Below are 25,290 nucleotides of genomic sequence, written 5' to 3'. Positions count from 1 at the left end.
AGACACCACACAAACTAAATTGAGGGGTCATAGCATTAGATAGATTTGAGATCCACTGAATTAGAGCCTGGTGTAGTGCCACATGCCTTTAATCCCAGCACTGGGGAGGTAGAGGGGGATCTCTCTGAGTTCAAGTCTAGCCTGGTCTACATAATAAGTTATAGGGCAGCCAGAGCTACATAATGAGACCTTGCCCAAAAAAGCAAAAACAAAAGAAAACAAAAAGTTAAAACCGAGTTAATTTATCAGGGCCTTTTGGGTGCACTAACATTGGCCTTTGCGGCCAGGTTTAAGTTAGCTACAAAAAACAGTGTTTGTTTTACTGGTTTATTATGTTTTACGAAAAATTTCAGACATATAATAGTAACTACTACCTTTTATCATCATCATCTTTTTTTTTTTTTTTTTCGACAAGGGCTCAGATAGCCCAGGTTGACCTCAAAAATTGCTGTGTAGCCTAGGACAGACATGAACTTGTGATTCTCTTATGTCCCATCTCCCAAGTGCTAAGATTCTGTGCCTGGCTCCAATCTTTCTCACACCAGATTGCTAGAACTTGGCAGCAGTGGTGGGGCAGATGCTTTTCCTTCTTTTTAACCTCCTTAGTCTTAGCATAATGAAACTAACATCTCTAAGACTGACTTACACCTTCCTGTAACTGCTGGAGTGTGTTCTCCAACAACTAGGAACATTCCGTCACTTCAGTTCAGTCTGAAGGTTTTTCACACTTGGATCTTTTTGTTTGAGTTCTGTTTTTCAGACAGGTAGGTTCCCAGTATGAATCTCCTCAGAGATACACCTGCCTCTGCCTCCTGAGCGCTGTGACTAAAGGTGTGCGACACCATGTCAAGGCACACTCACAGCCCAGGACCAGGGTTTTTTAGCAGCGTCAGTATTTGACTCAAAGCTCAGCAAAGTAGAAATACACTGGGTTGTTATAGTGACTGTGCCTTGACCCTTCAACAGAGTACTTTGCTAAAACCAAAATATTTAATGAAGTGTGCTCTCAGCAGTGGGATTATGACATATTACTCTTTGACGGTCAGGAATGAACTCTCTCCCTCCTTCAAAATAATTGCTTTTTGGAATAACAAAATTTTCTCTTGAAACAAAGCTGTAATACTTTGTTTTGGAAACCTCATCCAGAAAACTTCAGAGGAGCATATTTTCAGTGCAAGGAAAGGTAGGTCTTTCTGGGCGTTAACAGAAGCTATTAATGATCACACTAGGCCTGTACTGCTGTAGGTTACCGCGATCATGGGGATTCCCTCAGATTCTTTGCCTAAACGCCTAAAAGAGAACACAGGAGGGTTTTACCTGTACAGTCGCTAGTTGTTAGGTAAAATATAATATTTGGGGAGGAAGATTATCCAGAGCTAGAATGCCTAATTATCTGCTGGCAGGTTTGAGGTGTTGGCCAACTTATCAAAACTGACTTGACTTGCTTCTCATAGGGTTATTTGCATATCAATAAGGGCCTGTAACTTGTGTAGAGTATTTCCCATGTAGAACAGTTAGTAAGGTAGGTGTTGGCACTATCAAATCACAAGAGCATTAAAGATTACTAGATATTTAAGGCTGATTTGTATTTCTATGTTTGTCTTAAAGGGGACGATTCATCTCTTTCGAAAGCCACAGAGATCCTTTTTTGGAAAGTTACTACAGGAATTTAGACTCGTAGCAGCTGACCGAAGGGTAAGTCCTTCAACCTTGGCTTGAAGTATCGCAAAGCCACATTATTGCACTGAGGTGAGGGCACTGGAGATGTGACTCAGGTTAAGAGCAGTGGCTGCTCTTGCAGAGGACCCCGCTTCAGTTCCCAGCACCCACATGGTGGCTCATAGCTACCATAGACTCCGTCCAGGTGATTGAGGCCCTTTCTGGCCTCCACGGGCATCAGCTGCACCAGGTGCAGGCAGAGTAAAAACCAGTCGTCACTGTCTATCTTGTCCTTGTGCCCCTTCCCTCGGGAAAGTTCTTAACTCTTTAAGTTCTCACTCACTCTATCCTGTCCCTGTTCCTGAGCTACTGAGTCTGAGGACACCAACCCTGCTGACTTGGCTCACTGCCAGTTGACGACAAGCCACGGGCGCTCCTCGTGTTGAAGTTCTGTACTTCATTCAGTTGCCCACACCTCTAGATGCTGTGCATGCCACAGTACACATGTGGAGGTCAGAGCACACCTTGGGAATCACTTCTCTCTTTCCACCATGAGAGTTGCAGTTCTGTTGATCTGTGTTGATCTGTTTGCCATAGTTAGCAAGAATTGGTCTCTTTTCCTTGAAATATGGCATGCTTTCTTCTTCCCAACGTGTCCATTATCTCTCAGTCCCCTCCAGCACCTTCCTTCCCTCTGCACTGTGGGGTATGAGCTCCTCCCCTCTGCACTGTGTGGTGTGAGCTCCTCCCCTCTGCACTGTGGGGTGTGAGCTCCTCCCCTCTGCACTGTGGACTGTGAGCTCCTCCCCTCTGCACTGTGGGCTGTGACTGTGGGGTGTGAGCTCCTCCCCTCTGCACTGTGGACTGTGAGCTCCTCCCCTCTGCACTGTGCACTGTGAGCTCCTCCCCTCTTCACTGTGGGGTGTGAGCTCCTCCCCTCTGCACTGTGGGGTGTGAGCTCCTCCCCTCTTCACTGTGGGGTGTGAGCTCCTCCCCTCTTCACTGTGGGGTGTGAGCTCCTCCCCTCTGCACTGTGGACTGTGAGCCCCTCCCCTCTGCACTGTGGACTGTGAGCTCCTCTCCCTCTGCACTGTGGACTGTGAGCCCCTCCCCTCTGCACTGTGGACTGTGAGCCCCCCCTCCACTGTGGGCTCCTCCCTGCACACTGTGGACTGTGAGCCCCTCCCCTCTGCACTGTGGACTGTGAGCCCCTCCCCTCTGCACTGTGGGCTGTGAGCTCCTCCCCTCTGCACTGTGGACTGTGAGCTCCTCCCCTCTGCACTGTGGACTGTGAGCTCCTCCCCTCTGCACTGTGGACTGTGAGCTCCTGCACTGTGGACTGTGAGCTCCTCCCCTCTGCACTGTGGACTGTGAGCTCCTCCCCTCTGCACTGTGGACTGTGAGCTCCTCCCCTCTGCACTGTGCACTGTGAGCTCCTCCCCTCTTCACTGTGGACTGTGAGCTCCTCCCCTCTGCACTGTGGGGTGTGAGCTCCTCCCCTCTGCACTGTGGACTGTGAGCTCCTCCCCTCTGCACTGTGGACTGTGAGCTCCTCCCCTCTGCACTGTGGACTGTGACTGTGAGCTCCTCCCCTCTGCACTGTGGACTGTGAGCTCCTCCCCTCTGCACTGTGGACTGTGAGCTCCTCCCCTCTGCACTGTGGGGTGTGAGCATTTTCCCTGTATGATTTTGCACATCTAGAAATGCTCTCTGCTCTCCTGGTTTTCATTACACTAGTGTGTTGGTGACTCTGGATTTGAATCTTAAGTTCTAACCCCTCCCACCTTTGCTTCTCTGATGGAATTTGGCCTTCTCCACCTCCCTGCATGGCTAATGTGTATTTCAGTCATATCACGGTCAAGACTGGACCTTGATCTTCAGTTACTTGGATATTAACTGAATATTTTTCTAGATGTTAAAGTCAGAAAAATTTTAAATCATTTTCGCTCTGGTTTAGTCCCTTGTTCCTCACATTAATTGTTAAACAAATGTGCCAACTGTCTTTAATGCAATGTGCAAAATCTTGCCCTTAGCACTCCCTCCTACCACTTTAAAGCCTCAGAGTAACCAGAATGATCTTTTGCTTTCTTGAGGGGTTGAGAAAAAGTCTCACCACATACTTAGGCTAGCCTCAGACTTGCTGTGTAGCCCATGCTGGCCTTCAGCTGCCATCTCACCTGTGCACCCCGTGTGTTGGGATCACAGGTGTGCCCCAGCATGCCCAGGAGAAATGTAAGGCAGCCCCAGCCGATGTCTCCTGGCATTCAGGCCATCTCATGCTGTGGCCTTCTCTTTCGCTCTAGCTGTGCTCACGAGGGCCTTTGTCACTTGTGGCCTTAGCTCTCTGACTTCCATTTTGTCTCCAGTTATCCTCATACTGCAGTCTGTGATCTTTCACTTTGCCATGAGTTCTGATGAGCTAGTCCAGAAGGAAGCCTCTCACACCACCTTCTGTTACTGTTTTCTTGGCCCAGCCCACCCCCAGGGTTTTTCTCTGTAGCCTTGCCTGTCCTGGAACTCACTGTGAAGACCAGGCTGACCTCGAACTCACAGAGGTCTGCCTGCTTCTGCTCCCTAAATGCTGGGATTAAAGGCTTGTGCCACCACCGCCTGGCTCCTTGACCCACTTTTTATTTGCTTCCTAGTACTTACTACCATTAACCTAAATACTTGTCCTTCTGCCTGCATGGTAAGTTCATGTTTTGTTCTCTGCTTTACTCTCATGCCTAAAATAATTCCTGGCACAGATGCTTGTTGAGTAAATAGCTCTAGTCAGAGAGTTCTGTTTAAATTTACATTCTGGTCGGGTTGGTTCTGACAGGGTTTGCTACACTGCCTAGGCTACTCTGCTTGACTAAAGTAGCCCAATTGATGATGATTTTGTTAGGTGTAGAAAACATGGCAGACACAGTTCTTAGAAGAGGTCGTGTTTGTCTGTGCTTTTTATTGGTGTGAATTAAGCAGCTTGAACAGATCTGGTGCTCTGTGTCAACACTGTGTGACTGGAGATGATTTTCCTTCCCACAGTCCTGGAAGATACTTCTTTTGGTGCCATCAACGTGCTGTGCACTGGCTTCCTGCTCATGTGGTGCAGCTCTACTAACAGCATAGGTAAGTGCCCTTCGGTTGTCACCCGCTCCGCTTCACCCTCCATTTTGGTTTAAATACAGATGTATGTGCTAGCTAACCTTACATCGACTTGACTTGACCAGGCCGTAGCCATCTGAGAGGAGGAAGCTCAGTTAAGACAATGCCTCCATAAAATTGAGCCGTAGGCAAGCCTATTTTCTCAATTAGCGATCAGTAGGGGAGGGAACAACCCATTCTGGATGGTGCTACCCTGGGCTGGTGGCCCTGGGTTCAGTTTTTTTCCTTTTGCCATGTAGGTTCCAGGGATCCTCAGGCTGTCAGACATGGTAGTAACACCCTTACCTGCTGCTGCTGGCCTCCTTTTAAAAATACTTTTTGCGAGACTAGAGAGATGGCTCAGAGGTTAAGAGCACTCGATGCTCTTGCAGAGGTCCTGAGTTCAATTCCCAGCAACCACATGGTGGCTCTTAACTATCTACACTGTGATCTGGTGCTCCCCTCTGGCCTGCAGGCACACCTTTGATCCCAAATAAACCAGAAAAAAGAAAAATATTATTTAAATCATTTGAGTTACACACATTCCAGAAAAGCACATAATACATAAAGGAGGCAGGCAGATTTCTGAATTGGAGGCCAGCCTGGTCTCCCTAGAGAGTTCCAAGACAGTCAGGGCAACACAAAGAAACCCTATCTAAACAAACCAGAAAGAAAGAAGGCAGGCAGGCAGGCAGGCTATGAAGTAATGAACAAGCCTGTAAGCAGCACCCCTGCATGGCCTCTACGTCAGCTCCTGGCTCCAGGTTCCTGCCCTGTTTGAGTTCCTGCCCTGCCTTCCTTCAGTGGACTGTGCACTAGGATAGTAAGCCAGATAAAGAAACCCTTTCCTTCCCAAGCTGCTTCTGGTCACAGTGTAGTATCACAGCAGTCGTAGCCCTAAGAGTGCGCTTTCCTTTATGTATTACGTGCTTTTCTGGGATTGATTGAGTAAGCAGTACTGAGAGGGTCTGGGAGTACCTCAGTAACACCCAGTGGTAAAGAGCCTGCCTGGCCTGCTCCGTGCTTGGGCCCTGGATTCAGTCTCCAACTCTGGAGAGAGTTGAGGGAGTAGAGTTGGAGAAAGGTGGGGAGGGGGTTGCTGGATGGAACACTTATGAATTTATTATATTAACTTGAAATAAGATAAAAAGAAACAAAAAAATAATACTCATCTGACAGTAGCAGCAACCACACAGTGGCTCACAACCATCTGTAATGGGATCGATTCCCTCTTCTGGTATGTCTGAAGACAGCGAGAGTGTGCTCACATACATAAAATAAGTAAATTAAAAAGTGTAAAAAATAAAAATTTAAAAATTGTCTCCAACGACCCCTTCCCAAAAGGGGGGAATGGGAGATGGGTTGGTGTTACGAATGCTTACCGGTCTTGCAGCAGACCTGAGTTCAGTTCTCAGCACCCATATCAGTCACTGTCCCTGTCTCTCAGGCCCCTGCGTGTACGGTTGCTGTAAACTCTCGGGCCACACATGCACACTCACAGGTCATAATGGACGGCTGGGTTAAGCGACATTTAACGAGCCTTTTCTGTTGTTTGCAGCTTTAACTGCTTATACTTACCTCACCATTTTTGATCTCTTTAGGTAAGTTTTTTATATATCCTTTAAATTTTAAAGATAGTAGTCAAAAATTTGTTGTACTGATTCTATTAAGCTTCCTTTACTTAAAGGAAAGTAATTACTGAAATAAGTAAATTTATCCCATAAAAGTCTTTAATACAAGAGGTCAGGAGGCAGAGGCAGGTGGAGCTCTGAGCTCCAGGACAGCCAGGGCTACACGGAGAAACCTGTCTTGAAAAAAGAAAAAAATCGTAGAAGTCAGCAACACAAGTGACAAGAGCCATTGGTGTAAGAGCAGAAAGGCGAATACCCAGGCATGAGCTGAGGATGTGCACACGCTGACGGACGCTGGAGATGACTCTGAAGGATGAACGTAAATGGTGTCATACACTAAGACACACAGAAGGAGCTAGAGAGCTGGCTTGGCAGTTGAGGCCCCGTACTCCTCTTCAGAGGACCTGCTTGGGTTCCAGCACCATGCCAGGTGATTGAGACTGGATTTGTAACACCGGCTTCAGCAGTGTTGACAGCCTGTGGCCTCTGTGGTCATCTGTGCTTGCGTTCACACATTAATAATAAGAATTCATACATTAATAATAAGAAAGGAAGTGAAATCATACCAAGCCAATCCTCCCAAATTTATTTGTGGTTGGCAGGAGTGTTACAGTAGTCTCCAGGATCCATGGTTTCACCAACTACAGTTTGAAAATCTAGGGGGATTCCAGAAATAAGCAGTTTATTCCGAAGTTTTAAGTCGAGTGCCTTTCTTTGCAGGGTAGTGAGCTCTGGCACTGTCCTGAGTCACCCCCCACAGCGTGAGTCCAGTTTACACACACTGGAGACCTGCCTGTCTTACGCTATCAGGTTGATAGTCATTGGTCCTTTCTGCTTGTGCTCAGATAGCCCTGATGCAGGGACACTGGGCTACCTCAGTTCTTCGTGGTTGGTTTTATGCCAGCCAACACAAGCTAGAGTCATTTGGAGAGAGGGCCTCTCAGTGGAGAAAATGCCCCCATGGGATTTGCCTATGGTCGGGTCTTCAGTGCATTTTCTTACCTAGCGAATGGTGAGGTTACAATGTGGTGGTCCCACCCCAAGCAGGTCGTCCTGCAGTGTATAAGGAAGCCAGCTGAGCAGGCCCTGGAGAACAGGCCAGTAAGCAGCACTCCTCCTGGCCTCTGCCTCAGCTTACCTTCAGGTTCCTGGCCTGCCAGAGTTCTGCCCTGACTCCTTAGTGATGCACTGTGATCTGCAGGCTCTCAGATTAACTGATTAAGCTGAGACAACTCAGAGAAATCCCAGATAACACTCACGTCTGAGTGACTCACAGCCGTCTGCACACTCAGCTCCAGAAGATCCAACCCTGTCTTCCCTTGTCCACTAACATGTGCATGTGGACGTGTACACACACACACACACACACACACACACACACACACACACACACACACAGAGTAAAATAAACCCTTACTTTAAAAAGCACTTCAGTAGTCTCTGCATGTATTTCTGGCTCTACTTTCTAATGCAGCTTGTTTGTCTTTAGTTTAATTACATGTCTAATAAGCTACTGGGTGATGATGAGGAGACCTAGCGCTGCCTATTCGTTCGGGTAAGTTCAAGTTACCTCACTTTCTGCTGACTGACTGCTATTAGCATGGTAAGGACATGCTACCCTGCAAAAGGGTTGGCTGTAGTATTTCTGGAAAATAAAAATAAATAAATGCCACCTGCTTAGTATAATGGTTATTAAGTAGAGAATGTATATAAGCAGTGTTTTCTAGCTGGGCAGTGGGGGCATGCACCTTTAATCCCAGCATTTGGAGGCTAGCCTGGTCTACAGAGAGTTCCAGGACAGCCAGAGCTGCATACAGAGAAACATTGTATTGAAAAACCAAAGAACTAAGTAAATAAAAATTTCTAAGAATTGAGTCTGGAAATGATACAGTAAGAACAGCAATATATATATATATATATATATATATATATATATATATGTTTTATTTGTTTCATATTTTATGAATGTATACTAAGAAAAGTTGATTTCAGTAAGTTTTCTAATATTTTAAAAATGCTGTTCAGTCATAGAAAGTATGAAGGATGTTAATAAGTGGATTTTGTAAGTGCTATGATATATTTCCATATTTCACATTCAGTGACGAAGGTAAATTTCTGGGTAAGACTTTGGATTTAGCAGTGAGCTGACAACCTTGAACTTCTGCGTATGGTTATAGAGGTCACCGAGTGTTGGAAGCTGTGCTTTTATATTAGAGGAGGTTCTAATGATTCATTACATATGATAATCGTTGCAGATTCAAGAAAGCAATTTTAAATAAGAACTGTACTTCAATAAGGAAACTTTGGGGGAGCAGTTAAAGCAGGGTCACTGTCTAGACCAGCCTTCCCTCAGCCAGGCGTGAGCCCCACAATGCTACGTTTTCAGCCAGAGGTCTTTTCAATGCAATCCACCTGAAACTGAGTTCATGTGTGGAGTGAGGTATGGGTGAAGTCACATTTATTGTCACCATGATCTTCAGCTATCAAATAGCATTCACTGGAGACAGAACCTTCCATCTCTTGCTGCTTTTATGTCATTTTCCCACAAATCAGAAGGCTCCATGTGTATTAGTTTGGTGTCAGAACACTGCCCATGAATGAAGCTGTATGAGGAGAATTTCGAGAGCTTGTGAGAAAACTCCAAGGAAACAAGGCAAAAGTCCTATAACCTCTGCTTCTCTGAAGCTTGGGGTTCTTGGAATGTGCTTTTGTGCTCCTCCCAGGTGTAGTAAGAACGAGTGGGTTTACTTCAGATTACCCCTCAACTACTATTCCTGTTCAGATGATGTTTCTAGCACAGGTTGTCCTCATGAAACTCCTGTGACCTTGCAGCCCTCCGAATACCCTCAGTATAAGCTGTCTGATGCCCTGACTAAAGTCGGCTATGGCGTAAGGCTTAGTCCTCCTCTCTTATAGGCCCCACCCTCCCAGGCGCATGCAGCAAGTAGAGTGGTAACAATTTGGTTTTAAGTTTCTCTCGTGTCTACATTGTTGCGTTTGTCTACCCTGTGATACTTCAAAATTGTCTGCTTCCCTTCACTTTCCATTTCAACATGCATTTTAATGTCAGTGTATTACTCTTCACAGGTAGAACTGTTTCATTTACATGATGTTTTTTATATTTTTTATAACTTAATTTTTTGTTCACATCTAGCCATGCTAATAAATATACTTTGGTTATTCTTTTAGTACTGCATAGAGTTCTGTTTAGTCCCAAACGTTACCTTTACAAAGCGCAGTGTGATGACATTTAATCTTTAATTACATTTTTTTCTCAACTTTCATGGTTATTTCCATAAGAATTCTTAAGCATGTAAGCTTACTGTCTCTGTTTTTCCTCGTTAGAGTATGTGTTATAGAAAACACTGATGATTTCTAGCTCCAAGCATAGAGATTATAACGTGTGCTCCCGATCAGCAATAACTGCATTTAGAAATGAGAAGGCAGTCTTGATTGATGGGTAAAGTTGTGAACTTGGGAGTGAGCGGGTTTAGTACAAAGATCTTACTTTTGCACCTATACGTGTCAGGTGTCGGTCATCTGCCTGGCTGGACAGGAACTTAGTTGTATGATTCTGTAAACAGTTAATTTCCATCTGTGTCCAAGTTACTCGCCTGTTCAGAAATGAAACAGATGAAGAGATTCTCCTAATGGTTTGTGCCGGCGTATGACAAAGTGGTCCGCAGAACAGCATGGGAAAGGAAGGCATTTCAGCTCGCTGTTCCAGAGAGCTCAGTTCATGGTCTCTCAGGCACAGGGGATTGAACACAGCATCCTCCAGGTGGGGAGGATAGGAGAAGACATGGAGGACATGGAGTATCATGGAGGACAGAAAGCAGAGAAAAGAGGCATACAGGAAAAGACCAGATCATGGCATGATCCACGTGGCAGGCCTCTTACTGTCTCTTCCAGCTACACCCTACCTCTTCCTTTTGCCACCTCCCAGTTAAGCCATCATATGATGAGCCTGTAGGGGACTAATGCGTTGGTTACCTTAGAGCCCTCATTTTCTAGTTATTTCTGGAAATACCATCACACACTCACTCAGAGGTGTGATCACTACTCCTGTAGTATTTCTTAATTTGATCAAGGGAAGCCATGACAATACTTAAGACTTATTTGAAATAATCTATTAAACACTAAATAGTGTCCAATACAGAATGGGTCAATTAAGTGCTGTTATGATAATTATTGTTTCTACAAAAGTAGTTATATAAATATGTATAAGATAGATACTATTGTTTCAGTTTTCATTGGTGTGACTTTTGGGAGCTTGTGGAGGGTCTGCAGGCACAGATAGTCTATGCCCTTGACTGAAGAAGATCCCAGAAGGACACACCTGAGCAGTGAGGGAGGGAGACGCTGCAGCCAGGCAGATTAGTCCAGTCAACCTGACAGTCAGGAAGGTGGCCGATGTCACAGCCAGGATAACCTCCGCTCTGGGTATCACTCATCTACAGCTTCTGTAGTCTCGGTTTAGCCAGCAGTTTACTGCCCATGAATATATTGATCCAGTGAGCAGTGGAACATACACATGTTCTAGTAAGACCGGTTCATTAATTGAAGAATTTTGGTATCCTAACTGATAATCTGATTTCAGGTTTGAAAGACTAGAAGTCCTGGCTGTATTTGCTTCTACTGTCTTGGCACAATTGGGAGCCCTCTTTATACTAAAAGAAAGGTACACTTTTGTATGTTTTATGAAAAATGTCAAGGGGTCATCCCTTGGAAATATGACAGAATCCAGTGAGACATAGCGGTTTGAATAGTATGCAGATTATCATGGACAGTGTTCAGGCTCTGGGAGTATAATTTTGTTCTTTGGTAAGATTAACTCCAGTCATAGGTGAATCTGAATGAAAGAGATTCAGCCTGCCATAGGCTGAACTTCCTTACCAGGCCGGCAAAGTGGCGGGCTTGTCAGAGAAATGCTGACATTATGTATTGAGAATCACTTGTTTCCTGGCATCATCACCAATAAGTAGTTTTATAAACTTTAGGGTAGATTAATTATATATTTATAATAATGTATAGTAATACATGTTTTTAGTTTTATAATTTATATAACTTATTTGATGTATTTTTCTTCTAGTGCAGAACGCTTTTTGGAGCAGCCCGAGATACACACGTAAGAGGTTATTTGTTTATGTCTCACAGCTCTGGGACCAGTCTAGTCTCAGGGCATCATGCATGCTAGGGAGATATTCTACCACTGACATTTATCTCCAGCCAAAGATTTTATTGGGCTGGGGTCATTGTCTGTTCATCTCAATCCCAGTTACTAGTCGCTCCATTATTACCTTGTCCCGCATCAGAGTTGAGAGGACAGCCCCGTGTCTTACCACTGGCCTCTCAGGAGGAGAACCTCCAAATCCAGGACTCCGTCTGGCCTTCAACAGTTCCCAGCACACTAATAGCTCCCTCTAATGTTTGTCGTTTCCCATTTGCTGCCTTTAGAAAGAATATACTTCTCACCCACTGCATAACTCTGTTGGCACAACTTCATTAGCATTTGTACAAATCCATAAAACTATTCATGAGAAAACATTGTTGGTAAGAGACCCAGCTAGTCCTGTGTAAAATGGAGCGGCAGCAGGCAAGTGATGAGCTACGTAACTAGAAAACAAGTTGGATTCTGTTTGGCAGACTTAAAGTAGATCGCTCTTCCCTTTTTCCCCTCATTTTCTCCACATATGAAATTTCAGATTGGAATTATCACAAAAACATTAAAGGGGAATGTTTTGCTCTTTCTAGGGGAAGATTATTAGTGGGTACTTTTGTGGCCCTTTCTTTCAACCTGTTCACGATGCTTTCTATTCGGAATAAGCCTTTTGCTTACGTCTCTGAAGGTATGGGGTTTTTTTGTTTGCTTATTTTAGTGTACAGTTAATTTTAAATATTTTCTTTTAAAGACTGGCAGGTTTCTTTCTTCACGAACTTATAAATCTGTGAGAAATATATTCAGCAGACAAGGAAGAGCTAGCCTAAAGGTTCTCAAGTGCTTGTTTTTCTGAGACAGGGTTTCTCTGTGTAGCCTTGGCTGTCCTGGAACTCACTCTGTAAACCAGGCTGGCCTTGAACTTAGAGATCTGCCTGCCTCTGCCCCCTGAGTGCTGGGGTTAAAGGCGTGCCCACCACTGCCCAGCTAGCTTCTGAGGTCTATGTGGAAGATTGTTCAGAATTCCATCTCATTAGTAAACACTGAAAAGAATATATAGACACCAGTGAACTAAATGATACCTGATGAACAACCACAGGTTTATCTCGGCGTGGGGGCACATGCCTACAGTCCTAGAATATGAGAAGCTGAGGCAGGAGGACTGTAGTTTCAAGACACACAGGCCAGCCATGACTGCACACTGAGACCCTGCCTCCAACAAAACAATCAAAAGGCGCCTCGAAGTCTTCGTGATTCAGGAGCGTCTCTGCGTCATCGGCATAAATTCAGGAGCTTCTCTGCGTTGTCAGCATAAATTGCTGATTGTTTTTAAAACCTTTAGTGTTTTGGACTCTGATTAACCCGCAGAGGATTTAACAAATGTTAGATCCTGTTAACAGTTGGAGACTGAGTGGGTCCGCAGAGCCTGTGTAGAAACAGGGCACAGGTAGGTGGTGTTCCTTAGGTCTTTGGACTTGAGCAGCACAGCAGACGGCAGGGAGAGCTTTCTAAGGCGCTCACTGGTATCCCAGACTCTCTGTGTCCGTCAGGAGTGATGAGCATTTACTAATTCTTCCCACAGTCATTGAAGCAAATACTTTATTACCTCATTTTACACTGAGGTGTTCAAAGATTAAATCAGTTGCCAAAGGCCACTGTCCTGGTCACAGGCAGTAGGTATTCTAGTGTCACTGCTCTCTCTTTACTGCTGTAGATCTGAGGGAAAGTCTTGCCCTTTGCCATGTTCTGTGGTCACTGCCAAACTTATTTTTAAAGTGAAAGAACTCATGTTTCTAGTGATGGCTTTATTCTTCTCTATAGATAATTTGAGTCTTTTCTCCTTAAAGCTGCTAGTACAAGCTGGCTTCAAGAGCATGTGGCAGACCTTAGTCGCAGGTAAGATGCCCTGGAGTTTTCCGATTTGTATAATTTACCGAGAATTCCTGAGAACTGGCTCTCCCACGGAGGCTTAGATTTGCAGCTGAAGTCAGCATGAGCTGCTCAGCCCAGTTCTCAGCCTCTTGGCTTTTTAATTGATGTCACGGAGGAATTCTCTACAGCGGCAGAGCTTCGCCCCGTGTCCTCTTTGCTCTCTGGGAAGTACAGTCCGCCTTTCCTGGAGCAATGCTCCCATCGGTGCCGTGTGATTCTAACGAACGCTCCATTTGGTCTTCCACAGCTTGTGCGGCATTATCCCAGGACTCAGCAGTATCTTCTTGCCCCGCATGAACCCGTTTGTTCTGATCGATCTTGCTGGGGCACTTGCTCTGTGTATAACATACATGCTGATTGAAATTAAGTGAGTATATTGTATTGCTGTCAGATGTGTTTTGATTCCTGCGACCTGACTTTGAGGGCATCGACAATATGGTTTGGGGGTCAGGGCTCTATCGATTTTTGCTTATGACCGATGTGACTTGATCAGGTCTTGTCCTCAAATATTTCCATCTGAAAATTAAGGGAATTAGGCCTCGGTATTTCACACCACAACTTACCATGAAGACAAGAAAATGATTTCTAATTCCTTCTGGCTGGATGGTGAGTGAGGCAGAAGGCAGTCAAAACTGTTCTTGCTGGGGGGAAGAGGAGGCCAGAGGCAACTTAAAAAGAAAAAGCCTTTTAAAAATATACATTGCAGCTGCTTTTAGACAGCGTCTTACGACTGGATTCTTTGACTAACTTGCCCTTTAAACAGTGACATGTACTGTAATGGCTTCTTAGTTATTATTGTGCCTTTTCACAAGTATATCCCCTAAAAAGTCACAGGCAGTTATGTCTTTGTTCACTGCCTCTGGGAGGACTCCCAAGTCTTTTCTGACCAGACTTATGTTGGAGTCTAAGGCGGTGGGCATTGCTTTGTTGATGTTAATCTGTGTGTGTCCCAGCATCTGTGTGGCAGTCAGGACAGCTCCGGGAAGCTCTGGGAAGCTTGCTCCCCTTCCAGCGTGTTGAAACAGGATCTCTCACGTGTGCAGCATGCTCCAGGCTTGCTAGCCCTGGGCTCCTGGTGATAATATTCCATCTCTGCCCCCACGGGCCTGTGGGACTCCTGGGATACGACAGTACAGATGTGGGGCACCCCATCCAGCTCTCGCATGACTTTAGTGATCCGACTCAGGTCAGCAGGCTTGAGAAGCAAGTGTTCAAGTCCCTGAGCCATCTCCCTGGTCCTGACCATATAGTTTGGGGATGTCAAGTACATCCTGTTTCTGTACGATCAGCATTACCATCCACCATTCATCTGCAGAACTGATCCCTAACGGAAGCTCCATTTTGTTTAATAATACCTCTATTCCTCTTCTCAGGATCCCTGCTAACATTCTACACTGTCCCTCCTTTTAACTGCAGTAGAAGTACAGTCATGTTTCGTAACCTGCCTGTTTCATACAGCAGTGTTTTCACGGTTCTTCCATGCTGTCTCTGTTTCCTTCCTTTTGAGGCTAAATCCCACCCTTTATTTACCCACTCACCTGCTTCTGGTCGCTGACTAATGCCCCTGTGCCCTGAGGTACACAGATGCGCACTTCAGCCCCTGCCTCCGTATCATGGTGGTGTGTACCGTGAAGTGGACCGGCTGTGGTGTGTGGGTTGCAGGGCCTCGGTGCTTTCTTTAGTGCCTGCTCTATGTCCTCTGTGCTCAGTCTCCCCGAACCAAAGCCAACCCTGACTCGTCCTGAGAGGACTCAGATTCTTCCTAATATGTATTGGTCTGCCGCCCTGGATGTCACAGTCACAAAATAGCCTCCTGCTCTGTCCTTTTCCATCCACCCTAGTCATTTCCACGTTACTGCTTCTGTCGCCATCATCTTTCCGTATCAACGCTAGGCCTTTCTAGTCTCAAATCCATTTGTTAAACATTGCAGGTTTTACATTGCAGCCCTCTACAGACCTTACCAGCATCACCCTTCTAGGCCCCAGGTCCACTTGTACGTCATGGATTTCAGCCCCTTGCCCCCGTTGCTTCACTGTCTGGAATCTCCTCCTCCCACCATTCAAAGCTCATCTCCTTTGTGTGTGTGTGTGTGTGTGTGTGTGTGTTTTGTCTGCATGCATGTCAGTTCACCATGTATGTGCCTAGTGCCCTTGAAAGCCAGACAAGGGCATTGGATGTCCTGGGAGTGCAGTTGCAGACAATTGTGAGCCACCATGTGGGTGCCAGGCCTGGAGCCCAGGTCTTCTGGGAAGGCTGCAGGTGCTTTCAGCTGTCGAGCCGTCTCTCCAGCTCTGGCCTTTCAGTTACCCCATCTTGGTAGCCTCATTAGGACACATTCTGTTTGTCAGTAATGTCCTCTAGGGACCTGTACTTGATCATGGCTACTACTTTATTTATTAGGTTTTCACAAGCAGGTCTCAGGTAGCCCAGGGGGACCTGGAACTTGCCACTTAGCCAAGATTGACCTTTAACCCTGGATCTTCCCCACTTTCACCTCCCAAATGCCGGGCTACTGCTGTGTGCCATGCCCAGTGTGCAGAGTACCACACTGTGGTTCTTGTGTGCGTGATGTTCCTTGTGTGGCAAACACAGTGTTTTATTCCTGTTTCTATCCCAAGCATAGCAGGAAGGAACGTGTTCAGATCCAGCTTGTAGCAGTTAGCATTGTGTCTGCCTGGTTAGGAGAGCTTCAGAACTGATGTGAGGTAGCCCCTCAGCTGCAATGTCACCATAGCATATTCCTGGGGAACTTTGAAACTTTTTACTTGTTGGTTTTGCCTTTTCGAGACAGGCTTTCTCTGTGTAGCCCTGACTGTCCTAGAAGTCACTCTGTAGACCAAGCTGACCTTGAACTCCGAGATCTACCTGCCTCTGCCTGCTGACTGCTGGGATTAAAAGTGTGCACTGACACCACCAGACTGGTTCTGAGTTTTTAATGAAAGAATTGCTGAGTGCAAAATGACTGGAAACACAGAAAGTCCTTTGTCTCCTGTCAGTTTATCAGTTGAAGTCTCTGACTTAAGTCTGCACTCTTTCTGGTGTCAGGTACACTTAAAGGATCTGATCATCTCTCCTCACACTGAGAGGACTGTTATTTTCCACTAAAGTTTGACAGGAACAAGTTCTAAAAGCTGAGTTTTTGGAGTTATGTTAAGGTGCTCTCTTGATGTAGCAGCTGTGTGGTTGTTTTCTAAGAATTGTTCTTGATAATTAATTTTTAGCAGATTATTAAATTGTAAGTTGACATTTAAGATTGTGAACCGTTTTCCTTGCAGTAATTACTTTGCTGTAGACACTGCGTCAGCGATCGCCATTGCCCTGATGACATTTGGCACCATGTATCCCATGAGTGTGTACAGTGGGAAGGTGCTTCTCCAGGTGAGGCTCGTTTCCATGAGGTACACTCTTACTGTGAGCGCGCTCTCTTCCCCACACGGGTGTCTTCCAGCAGAGATGAGATGAGACTTTAGCAGTGAGGCCAGACCATAATCTCTGAACTCAGCAGAAATGGTGTTTACCCAAGAAATTTGATTTCCTTGGGTAACTATGCTTGGGTTTTATGCGTACTCTGCTTACTACTGCTGTTTTTCCTGTCATTGGATCATCATAGTGACAATTTGGGTATTAAAATAATATAAACAGGCTTCCCAGAACTAGGTGCATGTGCGCCCTGTTCTTAGTAATAAAGGCTACATAATCCTTATGAAGTACTGCGCCCTGAATGAAATGTCACTGTTCTGTTTCTTACATACTTTTTGTTTGTTGGTTGGTTCTTTTTTACTTCATTTTATTTTATTTTTTTTATTTCACTTTCTTTATTCATTTATTTATGGTTTTTCTTTTTGAGACAGTGTTTCACTGTGTAGCCCAGGCTGTCGTGGAACTTGTGAGTCTCTGTGTAGCTGCTGGGACCTTAACTCTGGTCCTCTACAGAGGCAGAGGCAGTAAGCGCTGCTGTTTTGTCGTTTGTGATTCTTTTGAGTCATGCTTTCGTCATTGCCTTCGCTGTCCTGCAATTCACTGTGTGGCCCAGGCTGGTCTCGGAGTCACAGAATCCCTCCTGAAGGGGTGTCTCACGCAGCAGTAAGCACGTGTGCACAGGCTTCACTGCTGAGCTGTCCATCACTGGGTGGTTGGTTCCTTAAGTCTCACTGGATTAGAGAAAGCAGCTTCTTTGTGAGGAAAAGAGTGTGGTGTCTTCCTCCCTGGGAGCCCCTCCCACTCTCAGCAGTTTTCTCCTTTATTTTTGCTCATGACAGAAGCCATCTAGGAAAGGCTAAAAGCACACAAGTGAGTGTTCTGGAGAGGACCCACCATTTTGTATAGCCTGTGATGGGTGAGCTTTAAGAAGGCAGGGTCCTCAGAGACTTCATCCCAGGATAGCTTCGCCTTGCTGCTGCGCTGCCTTTCCTGTCACATGACATAGCCTAACGATGCCTGAGCATCAGCACACACTATTGAGCAAATTCCCTGCAGATGAACATGAAGATGAGCTTTCACGGATTAATGCTGTTCAGAAGAATTAATGACTTTAGAGAAGTTCTGGTTTGATTCAAATCATTTTAAGGAGAAAATTTAAGGAAATGGTTTTGGTTGTTTTGCCAGAAAGATGTAATAAAGTTAGAAGCAAGAATAGAATGTGTCCCTGCCTCACAGAATAGTAAGTAAAGGCTGAATAATAAGGAATACAGTGAGCCTTCACAATTACACTAAAAAGAGAAATGGGCTTGGGACAAATTTATAATCAAGGAAAACATTGATTCTAGGTCAGGTCCAAGGAGGAAGCCATTGGTGTATACTATGATAAAGCAAGGCCATGTGAAACTATTACTTTGAGCTTATAATGAACTTAGAGAACTAAACACTGCTTTGAACTTATTATCAACATCCTTCTATAACTCCCCTTTTGAATCTATGAGGTAATTTTCTAAAGAGTTTTATCTAAGAAAGTATAAAAAGGCCAGAAGAAATAAGGTAGTCAGAGTTGGGGATTTAGCTCAGTGGTAGAGCGCTTGCCTAACAAGCGCAAGGCCCTGGGTTCGGTCCCCAGCTCTGAAAAAAAAAAAAGGAAAAGAAAAAGAAATAAGGTAGTGGCTGGGGGGGTTCTGCCCCATCCATCCAAATGTATGTGTGTGGCATTTGGGGCTCAGTCTCATTCACCAAATATATATATGTATATGTCTGTTTGTATGTATGTATGTATAGACATATATGTGTAAGTATTTGTGTATATACGTAAGTATGCATGAACACTTGTAGAATTAATGAAACATATAGTTGGGCCTGTCCAGAGTGTATGTGTATGTCTGTGAGTATTGCCTGTGTTCCACACCTCTCTCCTGGACAGAGAGAAGTCCTTGAGCCAGAAAGAAAAGAGCCCTAGCAGTTAAACCTTTTCCCTTCTCCATCCCCTGCTACTGTCAGCAGGAATTTATTACCAGAAACCAGCAGCATTAAGCCATAGAGTAGTCAGAAACCAGCATGCATTAGCACAAAATTATAAGAGAGAGTTACAAGCTGAATCCCACCTCCTTCCATTCATTCTAAAAGCCAGGGCAGGCTCCTGGCATGCTCAAAAACAAACAAACAAACAAATAAACAAAATGTGTGTGGACCTATTAATGATGTTCTTAGGCCAGTGAGACCTCTCTTCCCTAAATCATAAGACATGTCAGAAGTCAGGCTTGTGGAAACCCATTTGTGGATGTTAGGGAGAGCATCAGAACCATTATTGCAAAGTTAATTTTTCCCTAGGCCATTCATGTTTTATTTTATTTTATTTTTTTTAGACAACACCACCTCATGTTATTGGTCAGTTGGATAAACTGATTAGAGAGGTAAGTTGAAATAGTGAATAAATTATCTTTCAAAATTATGTCAGAGAAACAAAAGGGTGGGTATGTATAATATATTCAACTAGAATTTTCTTCCAGGGGAATTCTACTAACAGAGTAGAAGCCATAACACAAGGACAAACACAGAGAAATTTCAGAAACTGCTCGGTTTAGAAGCCAAATTGACTTGAAGTAAATGTAGAAAGAAGAGAACAGTCAGAAGACATCATATTAACTGAATAATCTTTCTCACTCTGACTAAAAATGAAAGTCCAAGTGTACATGTTAATCTACTGAGATTCTCAGTTTGTAGGTTGTTTTCTCCTGTTACAAAGCCCACCCACTAATGAGGAAGAATGATTGTTGGTTGGGCTATCAGTTTCCAATGACCACTTTCCCAGCACAGCTGGCTGTGTGTCTCACGCTGAACCTGGCCCTGAGCATATCTTTGTTGCCTCTGTCCTCATGGCCCTGGGATTTACTCAATGGCCTTACATTCAAACAGAGGCTTGTTACTGGGAGATCCAGGGCAAGAAACAACCAGTTCGCATGTACACTCCCATACACACCTTAAAAAGAAACTCGGCACCGGAAATGACCGTCATAAATATGTCTACCTTGTTCAAAAACACCACCATAAATTGTAAAGCACTGAGCAGTCTGCCGCTGACCAAGGATGGGGCAGCCTGGGTCAGGACTGAACAGTCAAACAGGAGCCATCGGAGACTTCTGCTAGCCACTGCCTGTCCTTGGTCAGGGGTCAGCTGAGTTGTTTCCAGGCGACAGCCAGCCTGTACTGTGATTGGACTACTGCATTGCTCTGTCGAATGCAGGTAACTGATAAACTTTTATGTTTGATTAGGTGTCTACCTTGGATGGGGTGTTAGAAGTCCGAAATGAACACTTTTGGACCCTTGGATTTGGCTCCTTGGTATGTCTTCTAAAAGTTAGTTTAGTATGATTTAAACATGGTTTTTAAAACTTAAATAGCATTTTGTTAAATTTTTCATGGTGGGGGCTAGAGAGTTGGTTCAGTGTTTAAAAGCATTGCTCCTGCAGAGGTCCTAGCAAATAAATAAATCTTTTAAGTTTTAATCATGGAAGCTTTGGTTTTCCTTGCTGTTGAGAGGCATCTAAATATTGACAGCCTCAGTTTGAGATTGAAGCAACTTTTTTCTTCTTTTCTTTTTTTATTTAACCTCAAACCTACTGGACATTTTGTTGTTGTTGTTGTTGGAGGCGTGGAAATTGCATCTAAGACTTATTGCCTCATAGTTTTCCCTGTCATTAACACTCTCCTACTACATGTTTTTGCTTGTTTTTCTTTGATACAGCATCCCATTCCCACACACGAGGCTGCCCGTGAACTCACTCTTGTAGCCAGGCCAGCCTTGCCCTACAAGCCTCCTGAATACTGACAGTCTAGGCCAGCACCGTCACCTTGGCTTACGTGTCCTTTTTGTTTGTTCTGTTTTTTGTTTGTACATACACGTCACTCACTATATGTAGCCATGACTGTTCTGGAACTCTCTGTGTAGACCAGGCTGACCTCAAATTCAGAGATCCACCTGCCTCTGCTCCTGATGCTAGGATGAAATGCCTGGTCTGTTACTTGTTTTTATGCCTTTCTGAACTGTGAACTGGAGTGGTAGTCTATATAAGCTAAGTCCATCAGGGCAGTACCTATAAATGCTTGAGGCTCTAATGAAGAGGTGTTGTCCTTCTCCTGACCCTGGTCCTGGAGCCCTCCCCTCTCCCACCCTTTGTCTCTGCTGTGCTGTTTGGATTCTCTTCCCAGTTCCTAGGGTGGGCCTCTGTCCTCGAAGGGAGCTGTGATTGGTTAGTTTTGCAAGCTCACAGGGCCTGGGCTACTGCAGAGCTGCAGGTCTCATTGCAGACCCAGTGTGCTCTCCCATCATGAAGTGTACCAGAGCCCTTCTGGTTTCGGCTGCCTTTCTCAGATTGCCTGTCTAAGATTTCCATTCAGTAGCTATCACTAACTGCTTTGGGGTTTTTAGGTCAGTCGATGTCTCCTGTTTCTTCCCGGTGCTCCCTCTTGCACAGCTCAGAGGTCCATAGCTCATGCCTGCAGCTTTACAGGTGCCACAACACTGGGTTTCTAACACCTGCCCGTGGGGTGCAGAAACATCTGGGCATTTCAAAACTGCTGCTGTGTGTGTGTGCGTGTGTGTGTGTGTGTGTGCGTGTGTGTGCACGCGCGTGTGCGTGTGTGTGTGCGCGTGTATGGGGTGTGTGTGTGTGTGTATGGGGTGTGTGTGTGTGTGTATGGGGGATGTGTGTGTGTAGGTGTGTAAGTGTGTAGAGGCCTGAGTTGATGTTAGGTATCTTTCTTATCACTAAGTAACTTACATTGTGAGATGAGGGTCTATCAGTTGAGCCCAGGCTGGTCTCAAGTTCTCTGAGATCCTCCTGCCTCTGCCTCTCAGTTCTGGAGCAAAGGCATGCACCACCACACCCTGCCTCTTTTTCTGGTTTTTGAAATTCTATTTAGTTATGAGCTCTGGGTCAGACACAGTTGTCTTCTCAAATCTTCCACAACTGTAATGAAACCCTAGCTTTCTGCAGTTCCACGCTCTGCTGTCCCCACGCTGGTATCTCAGACGGACACCATAGTGCCTGCTCTATGCGGTGCTGGGAATCAAAGCCAGGGTCTTGCGTGCATTCTGTGAATGGTGCTTCATCTCTAGTCCATCTTTTCAAGGGTCACAAATCATTTCATTAACATTTCACATAGGTAAGGACCAGTAACTTAGCAAGCAAGATGCTGTTTTTTTCTTATCTTAAAGAAAACACCAAGTACCAAACTATAAATAAAACAGAATTCTTAGTATTATAATTCTAAGAAGTCTTTTCAGCCAACTGTGGTGGCATGCACCTTTAATACCAAGTACTTGGGAGTTAGAGGTGGACAGATCTCAGATCTCTGTGAGTTGGAGGCCAGCCTGGTTTACAGAGCAAGTTCCAGGACAGCCAGAGCTACACAGAGAAATTCTGTCTCAAAAAAAAAAAAAAATCAAATAATAATAGTAATTCTAAGCAGTCTTTTGTGATTTTCCTATTGTAGGCTGGATCAGTGCATGTAAGAATTCGACGAGATGCAAACGAACAAATGGTCCTTGCTCATGTGACCAACAGGCTGTGCACGCTGGTGTCCACTCTGACTGTTCAGATCTTCAAGGATGACTGGATTAGGCCTGCCCTGTCATCTGGGCCTGTTGCACCCAATGTGCTAAACTTCTCAGACCACCACATAATCCCAATGCCTCTTTTAAAGAACAATGATGAGAGGACCCCTGTCACATCCACACCAGCCAAGCCCAGCAGCCCACCTCCGGAGTTTGCATTCAATACGCCCGGGAAGAACGTGAGCCCAGTCATTCTCCTGAACACACAGACAAGGCCGTACGGTTTGGGTCTTAACCGTGGACACACACCATACAGCAGTGTGTTCAGCCAAGGACTTGCGTTTCCAGGAGTTGGAGCAGGCCAGGGATTGAGGCCCACCTTCCCACATATACCAAGCAGGTACGGAATCAACAGGATGGGACAGCCAAGACCCTGATGGACTCTAACGTACTGTTATGGGAGTGTCGACTCCTTGCCTTCCAGTGTATTTAGTCATCCATTTGCATTGACTGTTCAACCACTTATGTGTCAGATTATTCCAAGCTTGTTCATATTTCATAAAACCTATAAACTATATTTTTGTAAAACGTTCTTGTGGCAGTGAGGTCTTTGAAACGTCATGGGTGTGTGTCAGGTAGGTCTCCTTCAAGAAGTCTGAATGCCAGCTGCTTTGTAACCGCCAACGCTGTGACACTCTGGCCATGCGGTGGGTAGATCTGTATCTTACTACAAACTCATAATTCCTTCAGTAGAATTTATAAACATGCTTCATGTATGGTGCCCATCTAAGGAAATGAAAACGTTAGTGTCCATTTGAAAAGTAAAATCTCTTTTATAGCTTTTTTAAGCTTAATTACTGCATTTTTTTGAGGTCCTCCCGAATCATTTGTTAAATAAAAAGTAAAAGTTTCTATTGGAAGTCGTGAGGCATATTCTACTACATAGCACAATTTAATTATTATTACTCGTCTTTTGAAACAGGGTTTTGCCACATAGACCAGGCTGACTTCACACCCACAATCCTCCTGCCTCAGTCTCCCACATGCTGGGATTTAGGTCTTGAGCCACCATAGAAGTATATCCCAAGATTTTAAGTAGCAGGTTTCGAATGAGGGTTTGTTTTTTTCCTTTACAATTGTAGTGAATTTGTATACTATAGTGAAACACTGAGAATAGAGGACAGCCGTCGACAAACGCAGTCCACCCTTCCCAGCATCTGATTTTGGTTCCAAATACCAAACCTTTGGTAAATGGAATGAGGTTGAAAAAGCCCAGTCTTCTAGGTCACATTTAGTCGATTGGCCATTGACCTACAATAGCCATCGTAGCTACATAGTTCATTCTGAATGTAGTGAGCCAGTAGAAAGCCAAGGAATGAACAGTGAGAGAATGGATTGGGAACGCAGGTCATCCGGACAGGAACCCACCAGGGAAGCCCTGTGAAGCAGCCAGCAGGACAGGACCCTGGACAGAGCAAAGTGTCTCTTCATAGAAAGCTTCCAAGTGAAAGAACAGATAGCAACAGAGATCAAGTCATCTACTCAGAAGCTCACGAAGTCCTACAGAGACCAGCTGGGGAGGATAGGGTGACCGGCTGGTTCCTGACTGAGCTTCCTCTGCACAGATGAGCTCCCATGCCTGAGCACACAGCCTCAGTCTCCCTCCGCGGACAGGCCGTGCTCTATCACTAGGGAAACTACAGCAGCCTCTCTTGGTTACGGCTCGTCCCCTAGCTTCTCTCCAGGACGTGTTTTTAACTCTTGGGCTGTTTGTTCTCCTATCTCCCTGTCCATGTTAGGGGTGCAGCCCATCCCCAGAAAGGGGGCCTTGGAGGATGCTTTGAGACAAACACGTTTGGGCATGACCTGTGACTTCCACGGCAACTTCTGAGTGAGCTTAAACATATGGCAGGAAGTGACAGAGCGCGCATTACATAAACACGGACGGTCACATTCTTTTATTTGGGGTTCATTTTAGTAGACTAGTTTTCAATTTTTTTTTTGTTTTATGAGCAAAACATATCAAATATATATTTTATTGAAGAGCTGGAAATTTTAATCAAAGTATTTTTAACAGACTTAATGACTGGACTAGGCAAAAAGACTTTTTATTCCAATCCTGGTGTACTTGTGTATCAATAGCTTGGTAATCATGGGCATGGAAGTCATTTAATCTCTGAGCTCTCTCATCTGTACAGTTAGGGAGAAGAAGGAATGAGTTGATTTGCAAATTATCTAAAATTTTGTAATTAAATCTGTCAACATCATGTCCGATTGCTAAGTAGACTCTATACCCAGAGTTCTTTTTAACATGAGCACAACATGGAGACAAGGTGCTACCTAGAGCAGCACCCTTGAGGAGGGAGAAGGCAAACTGCAGGCTAACTCCATTTTCAGTGTTTGTCCCTGGCTCTCCCAGACTCTGGATTTTTATATCTTTAGACTAGAGAGGTTTTTTTTTGTTGTTGTTGTTAGACTTTATGTGAGGGGTGGTTATTAGAGCAGGATCTCCCTCATACCTCAGTGGGGTGCAAAAGAATAAGATACAGCTTTCCTTCCGTCCTTGGTTTCTGAGGTCAAAGCTGGAGTCACAGCGATCCCATGAACTCCTGGGAGACATCCTGAGCTTCGAGCCTCTGACTAAGCAGCTTTTAAACCGCCAAGTTTTGCTTGACTACAGATGCCCATTCGGTGCTGGTCGACAGCTCAGCAGACAAGGACACTTAATACCACAGAGTCCCGCACGTTGTCCTTTGACCCCTGCAGGTACACATGGCATATACACCACAGACACACAAATCAG

At 44.9% G+C, this 25,290-nt stretch overlaps 1 protein-coding gene across 1 annotated transcript; it reads left to right on the top strand.

The window, feature by feature from the left end:
* Positions 1 to 4,686: 4,686 nt before the first annotated feature.
* Positions 4,687 to 23,407, top strand: Slc30a6 (solute carrier family 30 member 6). Its single transcript, XM_032908924.1, has 12 exons — positions 4,687 to 4,770; positions 6,344 to 6,386; positions 7,906 to 7,971; positions 11,017 to 11,097; positions 11,509 to 11,544; positions 12,171 to 12,265; positions 13,422 to 13,470; positions 13,754 to 13,873; positions 16,783 to 16,885; positions 19,297 to 19,344; positions 20,204 to 20,272; positions 22,427 to 23,407. The coding sequence occupies exons 1-12, from the start codon at positions 4,743 to 4,745 to the stop codon at positions 22,922 to 22,924; spliced, it is 1,236 nt and encodes a 411-aa protein (XP_032764815.1). The 5' UTR covers positions 4,687 to 4,742; the 3' UTR covers positions 22,925 to 23,407.
* The last annotated feature ends 1,883 nt before the right edge of the window (positions 23,408 to 25,290 follow it).

The sequence above is a fragment of the Rattus rattus genome, chromosome 7 (genome assembly GCF_011064425.1).
Source record: "Rattus rattus isolate New Zealand chromosome 7, Rrattus_CSIRO_v1, whole genome shotgun sequence".
Lineage (NCBI taxonomy): Eukaryota > Metazoa > Chordata > Mammalia > Rodentia > Muridae > Rattus > Rattus rattus.
Note: the sequence above shows the minus strand (reverse complement) of the source record. Positions and strands in the feature narration are given on the sequence as shown.

What these genes read in the sequence shown, in the direction of transcription:
- Slc30a6 (XM_032908924.1), top strand. Translation starts at nt 4,743, where the DNA reads ATGTGGTGCAGCTCTACTAACAGCATAG. An exon ending in CAGCTCTACTAACAGCATAG is followed by an intron (nt 4,771 to 6,343) that starts GTAAGTGCCCTT and finishes TGTTGTTTGCAG; the next exon opens with CTTTAACTGCTTATACTTAC. An exon ending in TTTTGCTTACGTCTCTGAAG is followed by an intron (nt 12,266 to 13,421) that starts GTATGGGGTTTT and finishes TTCTCCTTAAAG; the next exon opens with CTGCTAGTACAAGCTGGCTT.